General features: G+C 51.0%; 1 protein-coding gene across 2 annotated transcripts in view; it reads left to right on the forward strand.

Moving 5' to 3' along the window:
- ACOX1 (acyl-CoA oxidase 1) overlaps positions 1 to 26512 on the forward strand; it is a 153838-nt gene that overhangs the window by 46832 nt on the left and 80494 nt on the right. The window contains exon 3 of one of the 2 annotated variants that reach the window (XM_069654728.1): positions 13215 to 13375. The exons of the other annotated variant lie outside the window; for it this stretch is intronic. Coding sequence (XP_069510829.1) covers positions 13215 to 13375 — 161 coding nt within the window. The remainder of the gene's footprint in view (positions 1 to 13214; positions 13376 to 26512) is intronic. 2 annotated transcript variants of the gene reach the window in all.

Genomic DNA, 26512 nt, shown 5'->3' on the forward strand with positions numbered 1-26512 from the left:
CAAACATACAACTATGTGGATAACAAAATAAATGGTCCATGTTGGAGAACCAAAGTAAAAATCAAAAAACGAAAAAGGAATACAAAAACAAATGTTGACCAAAGCAATATCAAGTAGAAGCAAAAGAATGAAAAACCATTTCCACATGGTGAACACAATAATGAAAAAAAGAAAATGTTCCTTCAAAAAACAAACTAAATACAGGAATGTACCAGGGTCCATGAGCCCAACACCATAAAGGAAACCTACTACTACCTAATGAAAAAAATATATACAAAAAAGTGGCCATTGTCCGAGCGGTCCAAAATAATAAAAACAAATAAAGGAAACCTAACACTAACTAACTATATAACTATATACAAAGGCAGCGGGCAAGTCCTGCGGCTCACTTGTTGATGTTGCTGGCCAGGGCATCATCGAACTCCATGTCGATGTCCTGGAGGCGGGACTCTGTCCTGGCCCCGAGGTCTCGCAGGGATAACCCCATGTTCAGCTCAAACTCCCTGCGAGCTTCCTCGAGGCACTCAACCCGCCTCAACGCCCGACGCATGGAGAACTCCGCCCTGACCATGGCGAGCCGCTCCTCTTCCGCCCGCTGCCGCTCCGCACCTATCCGCTGGACCAACTGCTCCCACACGGAAGACACCACCATCCCAGGGTTGCCCTGCCCTCCGGCCGATGCCTGCCCCTCTGATCTTGATGGCCCCGAGCCATGATGCCTCCCACATCGAGCCCGCTGCTGCCTCCGACGCCACTGCATCTGCCAGCACGACGGCATCCAGGCTGATGGAAACCACCGACGCCGTCGTGCACGTGCCCTGCCTGATGATGCTGTCACATCTTCCATCTGCTGGGGTCCAGTTGCTGTGTTGTCCACCCCTGCTGGACCTCCGACTCCCAACTGTGGCAGGGATGGGATCCCCACCGAGCTGGCTGCATTGGTCGGGGCAGGTCCACAGAGGGCCCTGGTGGCATCTGGGCTGGAAGACGGCAAGGAGAACGACTGGTGGATAGCCTGCACAGAGGAGGAGAGGGCCGCCACATTGGCCAACACATGCAGGAAACCCCCGAACATGGCCGATCCCAATTGGGCCACGTCGGCACGGTGCACTTCGTGATGACGTGCGTGCTCCTCCCGGGAAGCACGCAAGGCATCACGAATCACAGCCGTGCGCATCGCGACCCCAATCAGGACCTTCTCCGCACGGCCAGGGGTTCCCACGTCCGCAGGTGGAGGGGAGTCAGGTGACATGGACATCCCCTCTACCTGCGGACGGGCCTGGGACGGGGCATCCCTGCTGGTGCATGGTGGTGCACTCACAGGGTCAGGGACAGCGACATGCACAGGCCCCTCCACGGTGACCTGTGCTGCCTCCTGCCCCTGGCCCTGGACTGCACCACTTGCACCAGCAGGGATGCCCCCACCAGGCCCCATGTGTGCCCCAGTGGCGGCCTCCTCCTCTGTGCAAACCACCAACCTGGATGGCTCCTCACCGTCTCCCACCGTAGCAGGCCCCTGTGGGGGCTCACCCACCCCTTCCGCTGCAGCCGTGGGGGCATCCCCGCCGCCTTGCTCCACAGCGCCGTCTCCGCCCTCTTCTTCACTAGCCGCTGCGTAGAGGGAGACAAAGAACACAAGCATCAGGGCACTGTACAATGGTCCCCTAGACAGGAAGCAATAGCAGATGAGCACCCCTGTCAAAGTACACTTCCATCATGTCCCTCCACAACACATGGGTCAGTCCAGGCAAAACACACACAGTAACAGGCATGGTGCATGCCATGGACATTTCCATGCATGTCCAATGGACTCTTGAAACATTCAATGATATGTAACTCACATGCATCATGGCTCATGCCTATCACATGCACACGCTTCACCTCAGTCACATCCATCTGGCCCCAAACACACCAAACACAGCGGATACAAGGGTAATTTGGCTGCTTCACTGAATCTGTGCATTGTCACACACATGTGTCATGCATCCATGGCATGCACAAGTCACAGACACGCAGGTCAGGCACACAGACATGGCTACCATATATGTACCTGGCATCAGCACCCATCCCTCACCCCCACCCATGTCCAGGTACAGAGACTGGCATGCTCTCATGTTCAAAATCTGCATAGGGCTCCCCATGCGGCATTTGAACACATGCAACAACCATGTGGGTCACACATCACTGGTCGCACATGCATTACCATGATGTCCCTGCACACATACATGCATACATGGCCTATGGCACACATACAGGCAAGTATCATAGAACCAGCACACCGCAACATGCCCTGTCTCACACAGTAATGCTTGGACACTTACCGCTCAACTCCAGACGGGCCTCCCTCTCAAGGATCTGGGCGTGGAGCGCTGGGCGTACGCGTTCCAGGACCCTCATCTGGATGGAACTCATGCGGCCCCGGCCCCCCTCCACGAGGCGCCGGGCCTTCACAAGGGTCCTGGACCTCAAGTACTCCCAGCGCTTCTTGATCTTCAGGACGTCGCGGGTTGCCACCCCCTCCGCGTTGATGGCAACCACACAGTCGGCCCAGATCCTCTGCCGTCCTTCCTTGCTGGCGCGGGACGATCCAAAGAGGGCATCATACTGCCCCAGGACATGCTCCACCAGGACACCAACTTCGGTGGCAGTGAAGCTGGTGCCCCTCTGCCCCTCTGGCCTGGGGTTGCCACTGGTGCCAGATGTGGAAGTGCCCGACATGGCAACCCCAGAGGCAGGTGTGGGTGGGCAACTGGGTCCTGGGGCTGGGCTGTGGAGCGATGTAATCCCAGTCGGGAGTCTTCAGTTCCAGCAGGGGTGGACACAGCAACTGGACCCCTGCAGATGGCTGATGTGCAGGCACCAAATGGCAGGGCACGGTGGCAGCAGGCAGGCAGGCAGGCAGCAGCAGATGGCACGTGGGAGGCTGCTCGGGGCACTGGGGGGCAGTAACTCGGCCTTCTGGGCAGGAGCGTGGTCTTCCGTGTGTTTTCGCGTGGCCAGCTTGATACGGAGTGATTTGGCACGTGAAAATCCTGCACGTCAGCGTGAAATCCGAGGAAAGGCCCTTAGCGCGTAAGCGCGTCAGCACGCATACGCGATTCTATTGGACCAGAGTCCCTCAGCGCATAATCGCGTCTGTGACGTGACCCGCACGGGTGTTCCCCACTCAGCACGTGATGACGGGGCACACGTGGAAATACTGCACGTCAGAGTGTCATCGCGTGTAATTGGACAAAAGTGCGCGTACACGCGATTGGCCTATGTACGTGTATTTAATGGGTGCGCGGCCACTTAAACACGCAAGTACGTCAGCAAACCTGTATCCCGTGGTGCGTGTGAATTTCCACACGCTATTGGACTGGGAACTGGATTCCAGGGGTGCGCGGGTCACACGCTGTATCCCGTGGTGCGTGTGAATTTCCACACGCTATTGGACTGGGAACTGGATTCCAGGGGTGCGCGGGTCACACGCTGTATCCCGTGGTGCGTGTGAATTTCCACACGCTATTGGACTGGGAACTGGATTCCAGGGGTGCGCGGGTCACACGCTGTATCCCGTGGTGCGTGTGAATTTCCACACGCTATTGGACTGGGAACTGGATTCCAGGGGTGCGCGGGTCACACGCTGTATCCCGTGGTTGGTGCGTGTGAATTTCCACACGCTATTGGACTGGGAACTGGATTCCAGGGGTGCGCGGGTCACACGCTCGCCTAGAACACGCGCAAAGCATAAATTTGCGCACTTTAACAATAACAAGCTCAGACGCCAGGATGAACATACCGTTCCTAGCAGCAATGGGCTACCAAAGGAGGAGGAGGAGGAGGATAGTCAGGGCCAGAATATTCACACCCAGAACCAGCCTTTTCGGGATGCCTGATGACCAGGTGTATGGGAGGTACAGGTTTCCACCACACATTATACTGGACCTGGTGAGTGAGTAGGAGGATGACCTCACATCACCCACCCTGTGCTCCCAAGCACTCAGCCCCCTGGAGAAGGTCCTCAATGTACTGCACTTCTTAGCCACTGGATCATTTCAGCGGACAAGTGCCATAGTGGGTGGAGTGTCACAGGCCACCCAGTCACGCTGCCTACACCAGGTCTTGAACATCATGACTGCACGCCCATCAGTCCGCAGGCACATATACCTGCCCAGAACACCTGCAGAAAGGCATGCTGCCGCCCTGGATTTTTACGGTGTGGCACGATTCCCCAAAGTGCTAGGTGCCATCGACTGCACCCATGTGGCTCTACGTCCCCCCAGGGCATCTGAGCACATCTATAGGAACCGCAAGCACTGGCATTCCATCAACGTGCAGGTAGCATGTAATGCCAAGGGAATCATCACCTCAGTATATGCCAACTATCCCGGCTCCACCCACGACAGCTTCATTTACCGAATGTCCACCCTAAGCCGGGACCTAGAAGCTGGGCGGCATGGCGATACATGGCTGCTTGGTGAGTATGTATGCCACTGCACATGCATGCATGTTGGATACTGAGCAAGGTCACAACCCCACCAATGATACCAATCACCACCGCCACAGGGGACAGTGCCTACCCTCTCAGCCCCCACATGATGACGCCAATTCGGAACCCCACCACGCCACCCGAGGTAAGATATAACACAGCCCACATTACGACCCGGGGCATAGTGGAGCGCACATTCGGAGTGCTAAAGTCACGCTTTCGCTCCCTTGACCGTTCTGGCGGGCAGCTGTTATACGCTCCCCCAGTAGTGTGCAGGATCATAGTGGCAGCATGTGTCCTGCACAACGTTGCAACACGCCGGGGCCTGGCCGTGGACATGGTGGTGGCCCCACATCCCCAACCACATGCACAGCCGCTGCTCATGGGAGGGGAAAGGGCACGGGGGAGGCAACCCGTACACAGCTAGTGGCTAATTACTTCACATAGAAATCACACCCCTGTGGAGTGCACACTGCCCTGGCACATTCCATCTGACAATCAATGATGACTCAACCTGACACTGATCCTGAATGTCTGGAGAATGAACCGTGAATACCATATCAGCCTGAGATTGTTCACCTGGAAGTGTCACAATGTGTGCATCCCTACCCACACAGACACCACCAATGCAGTTTTGTGAAGTTACACATTCAAGCAGCTAAAATGATTACCCACTTGCAAAATGCAACAAGAGGACAGTGCCATGTCAGCCAACCCAACCCCAGCACCGCCACACGACACACCGTGCCATGTCATGCTAATTGCAGGTAAACAAAGTAATCCCCACAACATGACACTAGTCTCACTATGTACAGTGTCCCTATTAGAAACCTGCAACACCTGAAATGCTCACAGCAATGCCGGACCAACAACATACTTGAGCATGTAGTACCATTAACATGACATCACAAATGTTACATATTAGTAGTCTCACCACCTGGAAATGCCTGCACTCCCACCACTACCAACTGTGCAGTGTTGGCGCCATGTAGAGTTGTAGGTGCACTGCTGCCAACATGGACCCCATCTCCAGACTAGAGGTCCTTGTGTAGACATGAGGAAGGGACCTGCAAATTGGGAGGTAGACACAGAAGATGAGTTACACATCAATGCAACATGCAGTGTACAACACAACAGCAATATGCACTAGGAATGTATACACAGTATTGACTACAGACTGCCCACACAGCTCATGGGAGTCCAACGTCACTGTGTAATTCACTGTCACTTGGGCACACCCTTTGCAAGCCCATGGAAACGGGAAGCAGGAGGGGTGTGTGTGACTCAAACCCAAGCATCTGAACCAAATACATTACAAGCCTGCATGTGCCCAGCCACAATGCAGCGTATGCCCACAGGAACCACGGAAGCCAACAAATCGTCCCAAAAAAATAGGGAATAAAAGAAATAACAATAAAAATAAAAATAAGAAACAATCAAAAATGGCCATTGATGGGCCCGGGGGGGTTGGGGAGGCCACCCAGGAGGTCCGAGGACAGGATGCACACCAGAACCCACCTGCGTGGATCCTGGGAAAATAAAACACCTCCATGGGCTCATGGCCCACACGGCTACCCTGTTGTGGGAGTATCACTGCTGTCGCTATTATCACCCTGTGCAGCTGCATCCGGAGGTGGTTGCACTATGGGAGGCAGCCCACGCAAGGCCCTAGTCTGCTCCTCCATGGCTGCAAGCATGCGGGTGTGGTAGGTCTGGTTCTGGAGGATGAGTGTGCGGAGGTCCCCATGCAACAACTCACGGGATGCCCGGACCTCCGCCCTCGTTGCCTGCATCTCAGCTGAGAGCGTACGGGTGAGACGCTCCAGCTGCTGTTTTGTCCTTTGGTGTGTTGAAGCCTCAAGCTCAACAAGAGTCGTCCTGAGGTGAAGGAGCTCCTGCCTCAGGGCTTCCCTGTGGCCCTGGGACTCAATGGAGATGGCCTCCTGCAGAGTCGCCAGTGCCGCCCGCCTGTCCCTGTTGGACCCCAACATGTCCTCCCTGTGTGACTGGCAGATGGAGTCGGTTGCCTGCTCTAGTCGCTCCATCAGCCTTTCTGGGGGGACAATGGAAGTGGCCACCCTATCCATGGCCTGAGCCATCATCTCGGATGATGCAGCCTGTTGGGTTGCCATACCGTAAATGGATTGCTCCCATGCGGTATTGCCGGGTGGCGTACGGCCACCACGTCGGCGGGCACCACACCTGTCTGGGGCAAGGCGAACTGCGCCTTGCTGTGCCGGCACTGCCTGAGGCTGCAGGACTGCATTCCCCCTCTGATCTGCTGGCCCAGGAACAGGATCAGATGTCGCGGAGTGTGACCCTGCATCCGTAACCACCGAAGGCGTAGCTGCCAACACTGACATCCCCATGGAGGGTTCTGACCCTGGTGCAGGTGGGTGAGACAGAACAGAATCCCTCCCTGGAACACTCGCCTGCGACGGCACGTAGGTCTCATCCGAATCAACACCTGAGTACAGCTCGGGGGAGGTGCAGCCAGAGACACCCCTTGAGAGCACGACCTGCAGCACTTGTGGGTTCTCCCCCACCACCACACCACGTCCCTCACTGGTGGTTGGTCGGCCCTCGGACCCCTCCTGGGTCTGCACCATCTCCACAACCCCAGCAGTATCAGGTGCGTCTTCCCCTGCAAAGACATGAAAACAAAGAAATGGAAACGGGCATTAGCACCATGGTACACAATGAGGGCTGAGAAGCAAGAGAACCAGTACTTGATTGACACATGTCCCACATGACTAAAACCCTCCCATGCATGCACCCTCACTGCGTATGAAGTGCAGGCAAATGGCACACACTGATGACACCAAGATGGAAAATGAACACATTTTCTGCATGCTGCCTGGCAGTGGCATCACACATTGGCCTGTGATTGCCAGGTGAAACACACATGCCATCACACAGATGGCATGTACCATTGCTATTGAGTGAAGATGGAGAGGAGGGCAGCACCTATTCATTCAGTCCAGTTCCCGCATGTAATTGCTTTTCTAATTCTAACAGGTCAGATTTTTCACCTGGAGCTGACAGTCTGAAATGGTCCAATTGCACAGGGACATGTGTGTACAAATGATATCCAGGTAACAAAGTCACTCCACTTCACCATTGCCATGTCAGACATGTGACTAGTGGACAGCGACATGGCTAGTAAAAGTAGGGGAATGCAAACAATCTGACTGAATGAACAGTGAAAAATAAGCAACAATGTTGTGGCAAGGTGACACTTCAAGGGCAGCTGGCGTGCAGTTGGGCTAGATGTCTACTGTTGGCAGAAGGGATACTGCTATGGCCAAATGCAGCTGCGCAGGAAGTATTGCATGAAGCACATGGCTGACCCATACGACTCAGGCGCACACACTCTCACCTGGCACACAAACAGAAGCCCTCACACACACACCATGCACATGGATGACACACACATGCATGTGCACTCACCGGACAATGCCTCGTAATCAGCCAGATCTCCCATGCCTTGGATCTGTTCCTCCGTGACGTAGGTCCCAGCGACTGACTCATGTGGAGTGAGTTCCATGTCTACTACTGGAGACCCACCTCCAGTCACTAGAGTTGCGGCATGACTTGAGGCCAGCTTACTCTTTGCCCTGCGCTTTAGGTCATTCCAGCGCTTATAGCAATCATTGGCTGTGCGCCTCACGATTCCAAGGGCACTTACGATGTCCACAACAGTCTGCCAGTGTGCCTGGCGTTGTGCAGGTGTGGTCTTGGATCCTGCAACAATGACCATCTCGTTGTCATGTCCGGACACATACTCGACAAGTGCATTCAGTTCGTCATCCGTGAAGCTGGGCTTCCTGGATGGGCCGGACTGTGTAGCCGTGTCTGGGGCATCAGCCTGTGCCGGACGAGCACTCTTCCTCTTCCGCTTGGAAGGTGGTGGTGATCCTGAGTGTCCTGCGCCGCTCTGGACACTAGGGGCAGGAGCCCTGGTGGACTCTGTATCAGGAGTGTGGGATTGCACACTCAGCATGGGAGTTCGTGCAGGCATTGGGTCTAGTGTGATGGTGTCAGGGGGAATGTCAGCAGCATGGACTAGGACCGACACTGTCCTGGCTGGGTGTGTGAGGGCTGGGGTGGATGGAGCCGCAGCTGCCCCTGCAGCCTCTCCGCCCTGCCTCCTTGGTGCAGCAGATGACCTTGCTGCCCCAGATCCACGTGGCATGATGGCATCAACGTGCACCAGCGCACGTGTCGTAGCCCTGCTGACCTGGAAGTCAGCCATGGAGTCAGCCAGGTCTGGTGCCACAATGGGCTGGTCCAACAAGGGCTGAGCATGGATGGTGTCGGCCACATCAGCCTCAACGGGAGGGGGGGAGGGGGGAGGATTATGGGTGCCAGTGACTGGTCCTCCACACATGGGGGGACAGGCTCACCCTGCAAGTTACGACCACGTCCCCTACCGGATCCACCACGGCCACCACTTGTGGCTCTTCCACCTTTGCCACCCTTACGGAATCCTCGCCTCCCAGCCATGGCACTGATGTTAATGTGCGTATGGGAGTGGATGTAGACTATTGTCCTGGGCAATTGGGGGTCAAAGGGGTTGGGTACCAGATGGTAATTGTACCCTAGTGCTCTAGCAAGGCTGATTGTAACCCCTGGGGAAAGATGACGGGTCACGCAACGCACAGGAGGCCCAAAAAAGGGAGATGACGTGCACGCAACCCCTCCTAGACCACGTGTGCAGAAAGAAAAACCTGCACTACGCTGTGGCACCCAGTAACACAAGAATGAACGTATGCGTGTCACACGCAGCCTAGAATGACCTCTGAAGGGGTAGGCTACACACGGGGCAAGCACAGATGTTAGATACGTGCGTGACTCACCGTCTGCCTGGTAAACAAGCGTGTAAAAGGAGCACGTTTGGTTGGCAACACCCCCGCCAAAAGAAGATTTGTACGCTGTCTGAGGAGACAGGACAACAGTAGAAGGGAACACTGTTTGAGGGAACAGGCCCAGGTAAACCAATAAAAGAGAAAAAGCTGTCAGAGGTAACAGGGAATACGAACTTGAAACGCCGTGAAGTAAATCGCGTGTGAAACGACAAGAAGTACAGAATTCACCCACTCGCTCTCCACGAAAAGCACGTACAAGGAAAACGTGTTCTACACGTACCTTTTATACAGGCCCACACGTCCAGCGTCACTTACGCGGCGTGTACGCGCTAGGGCCATTTCCACCAATTACATGCTTTGTCACTTCTGCGTGTAGGGCCATTTCCACCAATCACACGCGATTACACTCTGACGTGCAGTCTTTCCACGTGTGCTCTCATCACGTGCTGTGTGGGAAACACCTGTGCGGGTCACGTCACAGACGCGCTTACGCGCTGAGGGCCTTTCCTCAGTTTTCACGCTGACGTGCAGGATTTTCACGTGCCAAATCACTCCGTACCAAGCTGGCCACGCGTACGCACACGGAATACCACGCTCCTGCCTGGAAGGCCGAACTACTGCCCCCCCAGAGCCCGAGCACGCTCCCACATGCTGCTGCCTGCTGCCCCTGCACGGCTGGGGGGTGGGGGTGGTGGGTGACATGGGTGGGTGCCTGGTGGAGGCTGCCCCTGCACTGCTGGGGGGTGGGGGTGGTGGGAGACATGAGTGGGGGCCTGGTGGAGGGTGCCCCTGGTGACTGGGGGGGTGGGGGTGATAGGGGACATGAGTGGGTGCCTGGTGGAGGCTGCCCCTGCACTGCTGGGGGGTGGGGGTGGTGGGAGACATGAGTGGGGGCCTGGTGGAGGGTGCCCCTGGTGACTGGGGGGGGTGGGGGTGGAGGGAGACATGGGTGGGGGCCTGGTGGAGGGTGCCCCTGGTGACTGGGGGGGTGGGGGTGGTGGGAGACATGAGTGGGGGCCTGGTGGAGGGTGCCCCTGGTGACTGGGGGGGTGGGGGTGATAGGGGACATGAGTGGGGGCCTGGTGGGGGCTGCCCCTGCACTGCTGGGGGGTGGGGGTGGTGGGAGACATGAGCAGGTGTGCAGGGTAGTCCCCTGTTTTGTGGGCTGCCTGCAGGGGCCGTGGAGGGTATACAGGGAACACCTGTGAGGACCCACCCAGCCTAATCGCGTGTGTAACGTCCCACGCACCCCTGTAATACACGTACCAAGCCAAATCGCGTGTGAGAATTCCCACGCACCCCTGTAATACACGTACCCTGCTGAAATCGCATGTAAAACTTCCCGCGCACCCCTGAAATGCATGCGCCCAGGCTATTCGCGTGTGGAACTTCCCGCGCACCCCTGAAATACACGCGCCCAGGCTATTCGCGTGTGGAACTTCCCGCGCACCCCTGAAATACACGCGCCCAGGCTATTCGCGTGTGGAACTTCCCGCGCACCCCTGAAATACACACGCCCAGGCTATTCGCGTGTGGAACTTCCCGCGCACCCCTGAAATACACGCGCCCAGGCTATTCGCGAGTGGAACTTCCCGTGCACCCCTGGAATACACGTAGCACGCTGGGAGACATGAGTGGGGGCCTGGTGGAGGCTGCCCCTGCACTGCTGGGGGGTGGGGGTGATAGGGGACATGAGTGTGGGCCTGGTGGAGGATGCCCCTGCACTGCTGGGGGGTGGGGGTGGTGGGTGACATGGGTTGGGGCCTGCTGGCAGGTGCCCCACAGTGCTGGGGGGTGGGGTGGTGGGAGACATGAGTCGGGCATGAGTGGGGGCCTGGTGGAGGCTGCCCCAGGTGGCTGGGGGGTGGGGGTGGTGGGAGACATGAGTGGGGGCCTGGTGGAGGCTGCCCCTGCACTGCTGGGGGTGGGGGTGGTAGGAGACATGGGTGGGGGCCTGGTGGTGGGTGCCCCTGGTGGCTGGGGGGTGGGGGTGCAGGGGGACATGAGCAGGTGTGCAGGCTAGTCCCCTGTTTTGTGGGCTGCCTGCAGGGGCCGTGGAGGGTGTACAGGGAACACCTGTGAGGACCCACCCAGCCTAATCGCGTGTGATAATTCCCACGCACCCCTGTAATACACGTACCCAGCAAAATGGCGTGTGATAATTCCCACGCAACCCTGTAATTCACGTACCCTGCCAAATCGCGTGTGATAATTCCCGCGTACCCCTGTATTACACGTGCCCTGGCTAATCGCATGTAAGACTTCCCGCGTACCCCTGTAATACACGTTCCCTGGACAATCGCGTGTTGAACTTCCCGCGTACCCCTGTAATACACGTTCCCTGGACAATCGCGTGTTGAACTTCCCGCGTACCCCTGTAATACACGTTCCCTGGACTATCGCGTGTTGAACTTCCCGCGCACCCCTGAAATACACGTACCCTGGCACCTTGGCTAATCGCGTGTATAACTTCACACGTACCCCTGATATGCACGTTACCCGCTTTGCGTTCCTTGTTTGGCAGCCCTGTAAACTGGTCCAGGGTTAGCGCAGCCCTTTGCGATGATTTAGCGATTTTGATGGCTTTTCCTTGCGCGAGGGCGTTCTTGGGGGCGTTACTGGCGCTGCTGCAGGGTCGCTGCGATACTCTGCGCCACGGCTGGTTTGGGAGCTTAAAATCCATGAATACGCTGTGCGCGGAAATCGGTTTTAGCGCACGTGCCTGGCGCAGACAATCGCACGCGGACACTCTGCGCCAGCCGCTTGCGACACTTTTCTGCGAAATTCTATGAATTACCCTGTTAATGTGTTAGTGGCCATTGATTGCTGGTCGAACTCCCTTTGCGAATTTCAAGCCTTACTTGACCGCAGACTCGATACCCACCACCGAACCTACCCAAAAGGTTTTTTAGCATCCCGCAGCAATATCTTATTTAGAGAGTTACAATAACCTGTAGATTACAAAGTCGGCGGGAGGTTGGCATTGGTTCCCAGAGGAGGCGGCTCTTGCTATTGTTTTAAGTAAACTGAGATGTTTGCGAGTGGGAATAAGTGCAAGTGAATGAAGAGGAGGATGGGCTTGGGGATGTCAGGAGTGCAGCGGAGGCAAATGGAATTGCCATGACAAATCAAAAACAATCAGGAAACAAAATTTAATTCCAAGCTTACACATTCGAGAGCATTTTTTCAGTCGTCGGTTTGGAAAAAGGTTTGCAACATCAAACAGAAAGGCATACTGTGGTAATGGGACCTATTTTCCTTTGTTTTTTGGAGTTACACGTTTGTTTTGCTGCTTTGATATAACTAAACGTGTAGCAATATTTTTACAGAGATGATATTTGCCTTCCAGTCTCATTTCTGGTAAGTACACAATGCCCTTTGTACTTTTGGGCGAGTCTTTTGGTAAGTGGATCATTCTTCTATTGGACAATGCAATAGAATGAGTTGACAAAATACATGCTCATGGTTCCTCGGTTGCCCAGCCAGCCTTGTGCAGTATTTTTTTGTTCAACCCATGTAATCACTTGCGCTGATGACACTCTTTTGATATCCTAGAGGGACAGTGTCACATTCAGATCATGGGGCGTGTAAGGGTGCTTTCGAGGGTACAGGGTATGGAAGAGTGAGCGATGAGATCATACTTAGGTTTTTGGTGTGTGTTCGGCTATGCCTTTGTGCTGCCTTTTTTTTCTTGGCTCTGGACATGTGTAGTCCAATTGACACTTTACACCACGGATCCCCTTACCTAGCCCATTAAAGGCAGAGTGTTTAGTGACATGGGAAAGCATTGGGGTGACTGCTCGGAGCCTTGCTGCCTCTCTGATCCGAGGTTGCTGTTCTGAGACACTGAGACTTTCCCTCTGTTTCTTTCATAGAACGTGCCACGGCGCTCTCAGCGAACCCTTTAACCTGCACACCGGCATGTTCGTCCCCACCCTGTCGAGCCAGGGTACCCCCCAGCAGCAGGAGAAATGGCTTCCCCTGTGCTCCGCAATGCAGGTTATCGGCACCTACGCCCAGTCGGAAATGGGGCACGGTCAGTTCTTGACTAAAGAAACAGAAACTTGGGTAGACACGTGCATTGGGTTGGGGTGCTGGGTTAGACCGAGGGTGGCAAGGTTCTTACAAAGTCACCACCTCCATAAAGGTAATGCCAGGCATTCATTGTTTAAAATGCATTGGATGCTTATTTTTCCTTTCTACTGCAATTAAGAAAATGTGTTTCTTACGTTAGGTTCCGTAAAGTATGGTTTGTTTAAAAAAAGAAAAAATGAAGCATTTTATATTTCCCTCTAATTTCCATTCGAGCCCTCTGGCAGCTGATGTCGGGTAACTAGACTGATATTAGTCAGACTTATGGTACTTGGAATTATGTCATGGTATGGCATGGTAGTTTGTGTTTTCATTAACAAAATGTACTTCACAATTGTTGGAATAACGTTGCTAGGTAGAATATGTCATTTGTGTTATTTTGTCGTAAATGTTTTCAATTTAAATTTCCTACCATGTGATTTTAAGATACATTTGCTTATTTAATTGTCCTTCTGTCGCTCACCCTCAGAGGAAGAATAATGCAGAGTGTCCCTTGTCACCTGATCAGATCTTGTGCAGCTCACTGCTTGGACAATGATTACTCCTATATTAAGAATATTTGATAAGTGTTTCCCAGCCTGCTTTCTCCCTGTTCATGCAAGCTGGAGTCACCCCTGCCTTGCTCTCCCTCCCAGCGGTGGACTGGAAGCCAAAAGAGGCCCTGGAAATAATGTTCAAAGTGGCCTCAAATTGCACATTTTCAGCAAGCCCAACCCTTTTCCTATGAGAAAATGTGGAAATATCACACAAGAAGATCGGGGTGCAGCGGCTTACCGGGAAATCTCCAGAGTTCTCTATAGGCCAGTCCACCCCTGCTCCCTCCCCCTTGCTCTCACTCCCCACTTGCTCTCCCCCCCCTCTCTTTCTTTGTTTTGTTTTGCCCCTTGCCACCAGCACCCATCACATGGTGACTTATTCAATGGAGATGAGCTGAAGGGCATATATGAGTCACTGTGACTGTAATTTTTATCTAACGAGCCCATTACTGGCCTTAAGCTGAGCTGAACTGTGCTGTTTTGGTAAAACATCTGTCTCACCCTGAATTATGACCTTTTGATCTAACATAAAGATGTCCTGTGTAGACTAAACTGTGCCTAAGGGAGACACCCCCGCTTTGTCATAATCAGGCAACTACATTCAGCAGTGACCCCGGGTTTTGGTCAGCCTGTAATCACGAGCACACTTCTAAAAATACCGCCCCCCGCCCCCCTTTTCAAAGTGCAAGCATTGTTCAGGTTTATGTGAGCGATATAAAATGTCAGAATATAGAAGGACAAAAATGTCAGGCTAACAGTTTTAGAGTATACGACTCTAAACACTTATGCTACAACATTACTAAGCCTAAGGCATTCTTCTTGAGTTAGTTAGTTTGTGATGGGTTTCTCCCGCACCTGTGTCAGGGAATGTTTTCAAAGCTATTATACTAATCCAGCGCATACCACTTGTGCACCATGCCGTGAACAATTTGAAAAATAAGCAGCCTATTAATATGAGTATGCCTGCCAAAAGAAATATGATCATCTTTGTTCCCCACGCACCAAACCTATTTTTTAATGTTGCCTACCAGTCCATAGAGTGATCTGTAAAGACATAGGCAATGTTACTAATGCGTGCTGCATGATCGCGTATATTTTGTTCATTATCAAGTACGAATACACAGGCATCTTATTTTTTTTTTTTTTATTGTGCATCTCGTTGTGTTGCTAGCGTCTTGTCTAGCACCATCCAATTTTGCAGGACTATTGCCCATATTTCCCCTTGTTCCTTCGTGAGAGCATCTGGCATGTTACTGGTTTCATTGGCCACTAGCATATTCACTGCCTGGAGTCACAAAAGATCAGTTCCTGTCCGTTTAACAACATATGTCAAATCTCAGACCCCCAAGGACGCACGCTACTGCCCCCCCCCCACTATCAATGAGAGGTACGTACCTACAATAACTTGTGCTTCTCTTGTGTAGGCAGCGGGCTTTCTGAATTTTGCCTGTTGGTAGATCTTTGAACAACCATAGCCCAGGAAAAACATAGGTCGGGGTGCACCGGCCTATCCATGGAGAGGTTAGGGCTTTGTACATGTTGCTACCACACAACTAAAGCACCCTTTGTGAAAGCAGAAGGCTGTCTTTGTTGAGGGTACATGGATTGGAATACAAAGTTGTGCTGACTATACCACAGTGGTGTTGCCCAGAATCCGTAGTATTATTCCACTTATCCCTAAGACTATCGTTTTCCCACTACTTCCCTCTCAGCAAGGTGGTGCCATCTGCAAGCAATTCAAATGTGAAATGACATCCCGTTGTGATTCCCACAATTCTCATCTCCCCTTCTCTTATTTCCACACATAGAGGGGTAAGCGGTGTGAGGGATGTACTCTTAAGTGTTCTTGATAGTTTATTTTGGCCCTTCGAGATGTCATGTTTGTGGGCCCTAGGAGTAAATCTGGTTTGTTCCAGAATGCCAAGTTAGAAACAGCAAGAAGGGGATAAGTGTCTTCTGAATGGTGTGGCAGATTACTACATACCCAATAGTCACTGACATTTAGTTCAGAGGCAGTTATGCATGCCAATTTCATGTATGGGTTTTCCTCTAATGAAGGTGATAACTTGGTGCCACCCAAATTAACTAGGAGGAGGCAGGTAACCCCCACTGCTGTAACCCAAGTAACGGCCATGTTCTAGGGTGGAATCTCACACCCCCTCACACCCCCCGCCCCCCCACCCCCCAGCTTCCTGCTAGGTTCACTGGCCGGACAGTGACATATAGCCATACCTGTTCTTGACTCAGCTTTGCTAGGAGACCTTTCAGGTAACCTACACGTGCAGTTGTGCCAGGGCTTGCAACAACAGAGAAAGAATGTCATGACCAATGTGGCTGCATTCATCCCTCCTATAGTAATTTGGGAAAGGTGGCCAATAAGTGATTGGATCATATGCCTTGAACTGTGGGTAAGGTATCTTGGCGTAAACCCAGTGTTGCCCCCTTAAAGGGCCAGCCCACACAGCTGGTTAGACTGTGTAATTTGCCACTGTGTTGTCTTGTCAAACAAGGACCTTGCAGATAAGGCAATGATTTCACCCTAATAGAGTTTACAATTGCCTGGCAGTGCACATTCCCATTAGGTATATTCAGTTATTGTGCTGAAATATGTTACTTGTGTGTATTGCGAGTTTTGACGTGTCTTCTGATGGCGTTTGTGTGCCTACAATTATAACATACGATAGTGTATTTACAAGCGGTAAAGGGAGATGATGGTGGAAGTGCAGCAGATTTACATAATAGATGTGGTGTGGTCCTGAACGATGAGCCATGATTTGACTTTATTCTTAAATACACGGTGAGATGGTTCAGCTCTAAGTGTAGAGGGTAATGTGTTCCAGAGTTTAGCGGCGAGGACTGGGAAGCTGGATCCCCTGCTTTCTGGAGCTTGAATCTGGGTATTACCAGTGAATGAGTTTGTGCAGATCTTAAGGGTCCGTTAGGAATGTGGGCGGTGAAGCGGTTAGCAAGATAGATGGGTGCCTGGTTGGTTTTGGATTTGTGCGCAAGTGCAAGAGTTTTGAGTTATATTCTGGAGGCAATAGGGAGCCAGTGTAGACTTTGTCGCCTGTCAGAAATTTGAGATTTCCTAGGGATCTTAAGGGCTACCCTTATAGCATTGTTCTGGGTGACTTGGAGCTTGTTGATGTTTCTTTGGCTGGTACCTTAGTGTAATGCCTTATACTTATCACTTTTTGCTGGAACAAGGGTTCTGGGGAGGGTGATAAAATTAGGGGCAGTCAAAAACGGTTTGCAAGCTGTTATAAGCTTGCAGGTGTAGGCCGATGCAGAAGCAACAGCATTTGTTTGTCTTATGAGTGACAAAGTGGAATCAAGGTAGATACCTAATGTTTTTGTATCGTTGGAAATGTTGATGGAAAGTTCTTGCTAAGTCTTTATTCCTCCAGAGCTCCAGGACTGTTGGTAAGGGTGCGGCTAATGGTGCGAGGGCGGGGGACTCCTTCTGCTTACTCGCATGCAGTGCGTGGATTCATATCTGTAGGCCCTCATACTTCACAAAAGTGTATGACATCAGGAGGACCACAAATGGTCCTTTCCAGTGTGGTTCCAGTGCCGATTTCTGGGTGTGGGCTCTCGGGAACACCTGATCCCCAGGCTGGATATTGGGCAGCGGCTGGTCTGGTTGCTCTGGGAAAGTTGCTGAGACCTTTGAATGGAGAGACTGGAGGCAGACGCCAAAGAAATAAAGTACTGTATCATATTCTCATCACACAATGGAAGGGATGAAAAGGTAAACGCATAGGGCATGTGTTAAGAATGTCATGAGGGGAGAGGCCAGTGTTCTGTTAATGGAGCCTGTGTACATTAACACAATGGGCAGAGATTGGAACCAATTTAGCTCCGTGTCTATGCAGATCTTTGCTGATTTGTAAGATGTGCACTGCGTTTTGCCACCCGGGCACACGCTTGTGGATGGTAGGGCGTGTGCAACTTGTGTTCAATTGAGAAGGCTTTGTAAATTGGAGATATTAAAGCAAAATGGGGGACCTGTCTCTGTCTATAGAGACAGGGATACCCCATATCGGTATTAAATCTTGCAACAAGCACTTAGCTACTGTCTGAGCATCCTCTCCTGCAGGGATACGCTTCGACTCAACCACTGAATATGTCAACCATTGCAAGGAGGTAGGCACAGAAGTTAACCGATGGTGACATGTGGGAAAAATCAGTTTGCAAGACCTGGAATGGGCCAGCCGGGGGTGGAGCCCATCTAGCCCCCGATTGAAATTGTTCATCAGTCTTCTAAATGCCAAAATGCCACCAATCTGAATTCCTGCCATTGTGAAACCTGGAGGCCACCATGCTGAGTACACCTGTGACACCATGGCGTGTTCATTCACATGTGCTAAATCTATATGCACTTCCAACTAACTGCCTTTTGAGGCATTATAGGTTTCCTTTTGTCTCCAAATCCCATCTGTATCCTTCACCGCTCCCTTCTTTTCCAAACTGACATTTTCTTTTGTGGCTAGAGTTTGCGACTTGCTCAAACTGTCTGACACATCAGTTTCATTCACATATATTCCAGCCATGGTTTCAGGGGTGCACAGAGCCACGCCTTGGGCTGCATCATCATCATCATCATCAGCTGCTTAATTACCGCTGGACACCACGTTCCTCCCCCACCCCATTTGTATGTGCAGAGCATTTGACAATTGCAATTCCTTTGGGTCATCAAGGAGGGCTGCGATATATAAGGATGGGTGTCCCTGCCAAGGTGCGAAACCCCTGCTCTTTCCAAATTTGACCACAATCATGGGCTATCCCCCAATCGTATCTACTGTCCCTATAGATGGTGACGGAGTCAGCGGATGCAAGATGACATGCAGATGATAACATGCAGTGAGCTTTGCGACCTGCGTCAAAATGGAAACATTGGTTATTCGGGCCAACAAAATAATGAATTCATCATGTAACAATTCAACAACCGCATATGGAGACCAGTGCTCCCCAAGAGGGCAGGCGCTGGGATGATCCGTCCATGAAAATAGCGCACCCTCAGGCCTGAGAGTAGTACATTGGCAAACCACACTGACACAATCCTGTAAATCCTCATCAGCCAGCACAGGTCCTGGTAACAGTGAGGCGAGGGGCCACATGCTCTAACGTTAGGGAAGGATCATTAACGAGTGTTTCCTCGTAGCGCAGCAAGCAATGCTGTGTTAAGTGTTGTCTGTCTTTGCAACAAGGAATTCTGAAAAAACGTATAAGTCACCCTGACGTATGACATTTCTATCTAACATAGATGTCCTTGGGATAAACTGTGCTTAATGGAGACACCCCCTGCTTTAGAATATGCTGGCAGCTAAACTCTGCTGTGACTCCGGGTCTTGTTCAGCCTGTACCCAAGAGCACGCTTCTAATAAAACAACTTTTGAAAGTGCAAACATTGTTCAGGTTTATATGACGGTGTCCTCATATCTATCCCCTTGGGTCCTCTTCTGAGGTGGCGAGGCAAAGGCCATCGCTTTTGGATCCTGACCCTGAGGATGGAGAAGTGAGGAAGGATCACCTGGGAGGAGGGTCCTTCAGGATTGGAGAGAGGACGTCCCTGAGGGAGACTCAGTACTCTCCCTTCCCATTCCATGATGAACCCATAATCCCAGAAGTCTTTGTGGGATGTTGTTACCCCTTTCCCTCTGGTCAGGGTAGCATGAGGAAGAATTATAAATCTCGACACAGAAGGCAGGTAAATGGAGGGTTACTAAGGGGACATGGTTCCCCTTTCCCTTATGAAGACCAGCCCAAACCTTCCCCAGTTTTTATGGGCTATTGTAAATCCTCTCCTTATTTGCCCATTGAAGGTTATAGAAACGCACATCACTTTTAGTACTGGGGCGAGGAAGAGACCAACTAGGAGTACACAGCCTTTCTTTATTGCTACACCTCTGTACAAACCCCACTCTGGTACTGAGACGAGGAGGATGCCACTGAAAAGGAAGAAAGGCTACTGGAATTGGAATGAGCAGTTTAGCTCTTTTCCGTATCCTAATGGAGGCGGGAACCTTAAAAAGCTAATTCCCAATGCAAGTAAAGGCAGCTGTGGACACGTAGGTGAACACGGGTTAGGCAGTGTTTGGTCACAGGTGGGAAAAGAGGAGCATGGGAGACCCAGAAGGCAATGCAAAGCAGATGCTGTGGGAGAAGCTAGAGGCGCAGCTCTGGTCGGCGTTTGGGTCGGAAGCGGCAGCCAGAAGGGTGCAGATCCTGGCCTGCGGAGAAGCCTGTGACCGAGGACACGCAGAGGAAAGTGCCACCAGGGGCAGACAAACTCCTGTGCTGAACTATGGTAGAAGAAGCACGCTACAAGCAGGTTGAGGGCGTTCGGAGAAGCTCCGAAATACCCGACGTAACGCTTGCACCACTGAGCAATGGTAGGAGACACCATCCTAAAGAGCATCTATTGACAGAGATGGCAAGCAGAGGAGCCGGCACACAGGCGTAACGGGACGCTGGAGAAAAGCGGGTCCCATAAGAAGCTCTACTCGAGGCTGTGTGGAGAAACGGTGACTCTGCTAGAAGACACAGGGGCCCGGGCATAGCAAATATATGGAAATGACAAAACAAGTATATTTCGAATACCGATATCGGTGAATAAGATAAAAGCACACCCAGTGGAAGTTGGGAAGGCTGGGAAGCTAACATGGCCCAAGCCAAATGCCATTGAGAAAGAGACATTTAATGAAGGCTATGGGGAATATGCAGTACCCAAGCCTACATAAGCTGCATGAAGAGACCTTTGCAGACCAAGAAGATATCCAGAAGGCATTTATGAATTTATACCAAGAATTGTACGCATGAAAACTTGAAACCAAGCAAAACAAAGCATATTGAACACTGAACGGAATGAAAGTTTATGGGCAAAGCGAATAGTGGATGAAAGTTAAAAGGGAAAGTGCAAATTTGAAATTTCTCAACAGAAAGAGAGCCCAAGTGTGAAAGAGAACAATAGAAAGGTGAGGTAGGACAAGACAACCACAAAGTGAACTTAATGCTTGGATACAGTGCTGCAAGGCCAAAGACTGGCCAGAGGTGTGACACATTGTGGCAAAGCCAAGAGGCCGACAAGGAGAAATTAAGTGAATGTTAATCTGTTCACAGAGGCATGTACAGAGCAACCTGTGTGGGCTGGTGAGACTAGGGTTCATGGTTGCGTGACCTTTGAGTGGACCAGGTGGTCTGACAACTGCGCCTAGACCAGTGAGCCCTAAATTGTGAAAGCTAAAGACTTTGTGAAATGAACCAAGGAGAAGCACTGTAAACGAACTGGTGATACCATTCAGAAGGTCAGGTTGATCAAGAGTTGTGTTGAACTTGGAGAGCTGTTACATTAAAGTCTTGGGGGAGAGAACCCTGAGGATTGCGTGGAACTGTATTGTTTTGAACTTGGGGAAGGGAACCTCAAGGATTTGTGGAACTTTCTTGAACTTGGGGAAGGGGAGCTGAAGAGAAAGCTAGGAGCTGGAAGAAGCTTAGAAGTTGTGTTGATCACCATTTCTTATTGAAATCCCTACACACTGTTTAGCTTTAGTTGTGAGGGCAAGGATCGGTTTTGGACACGGACAGACTTTTAAGTTGAACTTTCTAACTCAGACTTTCCTTAGTATTGTTCAGGTAGGGAAATCCCACCAAAGCATAGGGCAAGTTAGGCCTTCAGCCATCCTGCAATTTGATTTAATGAACCATTTTATTTTGTAAGTCTTTTGTCTGTCTTGCTTTATGATGCCTTCACAGATGGCAGAATTTAGAAAGACAAAATGTCAACCTAGCAAACCTCTCCGATAGGTGTGGTAAGGTCAAAAAAATGTCCACCTTCCCAGTGTTGGTTTGCTGTCTCCAAACTCCTTTCATTTCTGAAATCTCTGGTCTTTCATATAATCTTTAAGTGGAGGAGCCCAAATGCAGCTAAAGGAAGGCCACAAAGAGCACTTCCTAGTATTTTTGCATTTTCCCCATACATCCACAATTACCCACAGCAGCAGAATCTGCCTTTCTCTCCTTGGAACCTACAACCAATCCCCCACCGTTACAGAAGCGAGGACTTGGTTTTTTATGTCAACTCTTCACCATGTCCTTCAAGAGGTCTACGATGAGCCTCAGCTGGCCCACACTGATGTCTGGGAGCCCCACTTCTCCCTCTTCCGTAGGAAATACTAGTGTCCCCAAAGAAAATGAATTACGGCCCTCAAGTCAGTAAGGGCTGACTCCAAGAATTGTCTGGGCAGCATCTGAAACAAACTGTATCCTGGGCAAGGTATTAGTTTTTTCTGCATTCAGTCTGCCCATCACATTCGACCAAATGTTTAGCTCTCTTCATCTTTGCCCATTGTGGATGGAAATTAGCATTGTATAACTCCTCCCAGGAATTTCCTAAGTTAAAGTATTTTATTGATTCCCTCTGAATTTCAAAGGGAAAAGGGACTGAAGGTCACCAACACCGCCCCAATTCTCATCTGTGTGCAGAGAATGGACTTTGTATAGTTAACTTTGAATCACAAAAGATTGCCATTTATTTCTATTTCCTCCAAAACTTTAGGAATAGTCTTTAGGAGGTCCCCTAGGTGGAGCAACATTTCATCTGCAAAAAGACCCAAGTTATATTCCGTCACTCCTATTTGAAAGACACAAATTGACGCCTTCACTCTCATCGCCGCTGCCAGGTGTTCCAAATCTAAGGCAAACAGGGGAGATACTGGACATACCTGCCGTGTTGCCCAGCCTGAAAACGTTGGATCTCACTCAGTTCACAATAACTCTCCTGGGGCTTCTCCATTGCCCTCTGAACTCTGCCGGAGAGACACCTCTCACATAAAGCTCCAGATGGACAGCTCCATTCCATCGACTGTGTCCAGTGATAGGTGGGCCGGATCAGCTGGGCATCTGTATTGTCTTCATCCTGGTGACCTCAAATAAACCCCACCTAATCCACATGAACTAACTTGTGCAGGACATACACCGGACGTGATTACAGGATTTTTACTAAGATCTTTGCATCTGAATTGAGGAGGCATTTGGGCCTATAAGATGCACATTCTTTAGGTTCATTTCTGTCCTTGTGTATTACCGATATAGTTACCTCCAAAAAAGAGGGAAGGATCCCCTTCCCCTGTAAAATACTATTATAGAACCTTGCGAAGTAAGGCAGACGAAATCAAAGTGAATATTTTATTGAATAGTGAGCCTACTCCCCCACCTGGTGCTTTCCCAGAGCTCATGTCCCCCAAGCCACTTATCTTTTGCCTCAGTTGTAATGGGGCTGTCTAACTTCACCTTGCCCTCCTGCTGAGAGCTGCCGAAGAACTAAACCCCTATACAATCTCTTATTTGGTCTATTGTGCCCTTGACCTCTGCTCTACACAGATCGCTATAGAATTAAGAAAAGCTATGGGCAATGTCCCCCTGGTGCTTGAGCGCTTCTCCAGATAGTCGCCTAATGATGTGATATATTGTTTATTTATGTAGCGCCTATACTCAGTGTGTTTCAAAGCGCTTAAAGGCAAGGGAGGGAACAAGGAAAAAATGCAGTGACATTCTTACAGGCCATGAACAGTGAGGATATGAAATTAACTATCAGACTCGGCAACTAGATGCACCGATTACCCTGGAGGAATTAGAGGAAGTGGTGAAACAGCTGCCCACCTGCAAGACCCCGGGTACGGATGGATTCCCGGCTCAGTTTTACAAAACATATAAAGCAAAAGTACTCCCCCCCCCCCCCCCCCCCATGCATGCTAGAGATGCTCAATGAATCTTTTGAGAAGGGTCGGCTACCGGACACGCTCAGAGAAGCACTAATCGTGCCGCTCCCCAAGCCCAACAAGCCAGGGCATTGCTGCGGCTCCTATAGGCCGTTGTCAATGTTGAACCAGGACAGCAAGATCTTGACGGCGGTCCTGGCTAATAGGCTGAGAAGGGTCATCAGTAACCTGATACACCCGGATCAGACAGGTTATGTCCCCAACAGAAATATAACCCACAACCACAGGCGACTCCACCGAGTGATTGAAGAGGGAAACGGGAGCGATGGGGAAATGGCGGTGGTGTCCCTAGATGCAGTCAAAGCTTTTGATTCAGTGAGGTGGCCATGGTTGCTGGCGGCCCTGGCAGAATACGGGATGGGGCCGGGTTATGTTAGGTGGGCTAAATTGTTGTATAGTGAACCACTGGCCAGAGTACGCACAGGATCGGTGATATCTGAAAGGTGGCAGCTCAGTAGAGGCACCAGACAAGGGTGCCCTTGGTCTCCGATGTTATACATTCTGGCCCTAGAGCCCCTGGCAGTGTACCTCAGACAACAATATGACATGGTCGGTATTGAAGCAGGGGGAGAGAAACACCTAATATCCTTATATGCTGACGATTTGCTACTGTATTTGAAATATCCGGAAGAAAATCTTCAGTATATTCTAGAGGTCATGGAAAAGTATGCTAAATTGTCCGGCATTGCGGTGAACCCCCAAAAATCGAGCATGTTCCCATTGGGGAGCTACATAGGAGCCCCTCTGGAACGGTTGCCAGTGTTGTCCGTACCTTGGGCGGCTGATTCCTTCCGCTACCTCGGAATAGATGTATATCATACTGTGGAGGAGGAACACTTGCATGACACAGAGGCGGCTGTGAAAAAAATCCTCACAAATATGAAGTTTTGGGAGAAGCTGCCGCTGGCGATGATGGGACGGGGGGCGATGCTCAAAATGGTGGTCCTGCCTAGGCTGTTACATTTCTTCAGTAATCTACCATACTTGATACCCAAAAGTTTTTTTGTCAAACTGAACCGCATGTGTAGGGACTTCCTGTGGCACGGCACTCGCAATAGAGTGGCGCTATGGAAGCTACAGAACTTCCATGATAGAGGGGCATCAAGCTACCGAACTTTGAGGCCTATTATGTAGCCAGTCAATTGCAATATGTAACCAAATGGCTCTCTGATGAAGAAACTCCTGAATCTAGTCTGTTTGGGCAGGACTGCACCCCGTTTTACCTAAATGAGATTATCTGGGTGACTAGACTTGAAATGAAAGAACGCCCGGGTATGCTGTTGCTTTGGTGGAAGATGTGGCACAGAGTATGCCAACTGATGGAGAACCCATGCCCATGTTCCCCACAGGTGCCACTAGTTGCCTTAGCCATGGGAGACAACCAGCTCAGGATGATAATCGGGACCTATTGGGAATCGGTTGGGCTGGTCACATTGGGAGACATATGGCAAGAAGGGGCTATTAAAGAGTTCCAAGAACTGGGAGAAGAGACAGGCTTGCATGGAGGCCAATATGTCACGTATCGTAGGCTAGTGCAGACTATTCGCAAAACCTGGCCAGAGATTGTACTGGCGGAAGAACCAGATGTTCTAATGGGAACAATATATGATATATCAGAAGGAGGGCACGAGATCTCTAGACTGTATGAGATGGTGATGACCCTGGTGGGGAAGGATTTGACTCACCTGAGGCTGGACTGGGAAGCGGAGGTGGGGGCACAGATGACCGATGGAATGTGGGAACGTGCTATAGGATACCACAAGAAAGTGTCCAGAAATGCTAGATTGCAGCAGATACAGTTCTACATAACGCATAGAGCCTATATGACCCCGAAGAGAATATCTAAGTTTGCAAACGCAGGAAGACGAGCATGCCCAAAATGCGACGAGGAAGACGCAGATATGACACACATGTTCTGGTCTTGCCCAGTGATTGAAGCTTTTTTGGGGGGAAGTGGCACGGAAACTAGCAGATAAAGGTGTCTCGCTCAACATAGATACAGCCTGGGTCTGCCTGTTGGGAGGGTTTCCCACGGAACACTAAACAGCTTGGGAAACTGAGGGACCTGGCATATGTGCTTGCTAAGAGAAGGATAGCTATGGGCTGGAAGCAATGCCACAAGCCACGGGTAGAGATATGGTGGCGGGACTTGCAAAAATGGGCGGAGGCTGAAACGGTGGTGTGGCAGGAGGTATGTAGCAAGTGCGGGGAAGAAGATGTGGGTAACCTGATGGCTTGGAGAATGTTAATAACAGGACTGCTTGGCACAGTAGTGGATCCTGCAGCTTCGGAAGGAATCGATACCCAGCCACACGCAGCGGATACAGAACCAGAAATGCAAATAAGCTCTTGGGGGGAGGGGGGATTGGGGAGCAGTAATGAGCGTTAATTGATGTTCACGAGTTTATTGTAAATAATGCTGCAAGTTTGGTTTGTATTTATTGGTTTTCAAAATAAAAATCTTTAAAAAAAAAAAAAAAAAAATCGGACTCGGCCTGACGCCATTTCAGATAGTGCAAGAGCTAAGACATAGATAAGGAAGGAAGGGAGGGGAGAGTGGGAAGGAAATGGAAAAAGACAGCAGACTACTGTACTAGGCCTGACGACATTTCTGGTAGCACCGGAGAAAAATAAAAGGTGAGGGAGAGGGGTCCAGAAAGGGAGGGGAGGAACAAAACAAGCGACTATCGTACTAGGCCTGATGACATTTCAGATAGTGCTGGAGGGGGGGTGGGAGGAAAAAAAAACAAGTAAGAGGAGGTGGGA

This window comes from Ambystoma mexicanum, chromosome 3q, assembly GCF_040938575.1.
Source record: "Ambystoma mexicanum isolate Mex_15411 chromosome 3q, UKY_AmexF1_1, whole genome shotgun sequence".
In the NCBI taxonomy this organism is placed as follows: Eukaryota; Metazoa; Chordata; class Amphibia; order Caudata; family Ambystomatidae; genus Ambystoma; species Ambystoma mexicanum.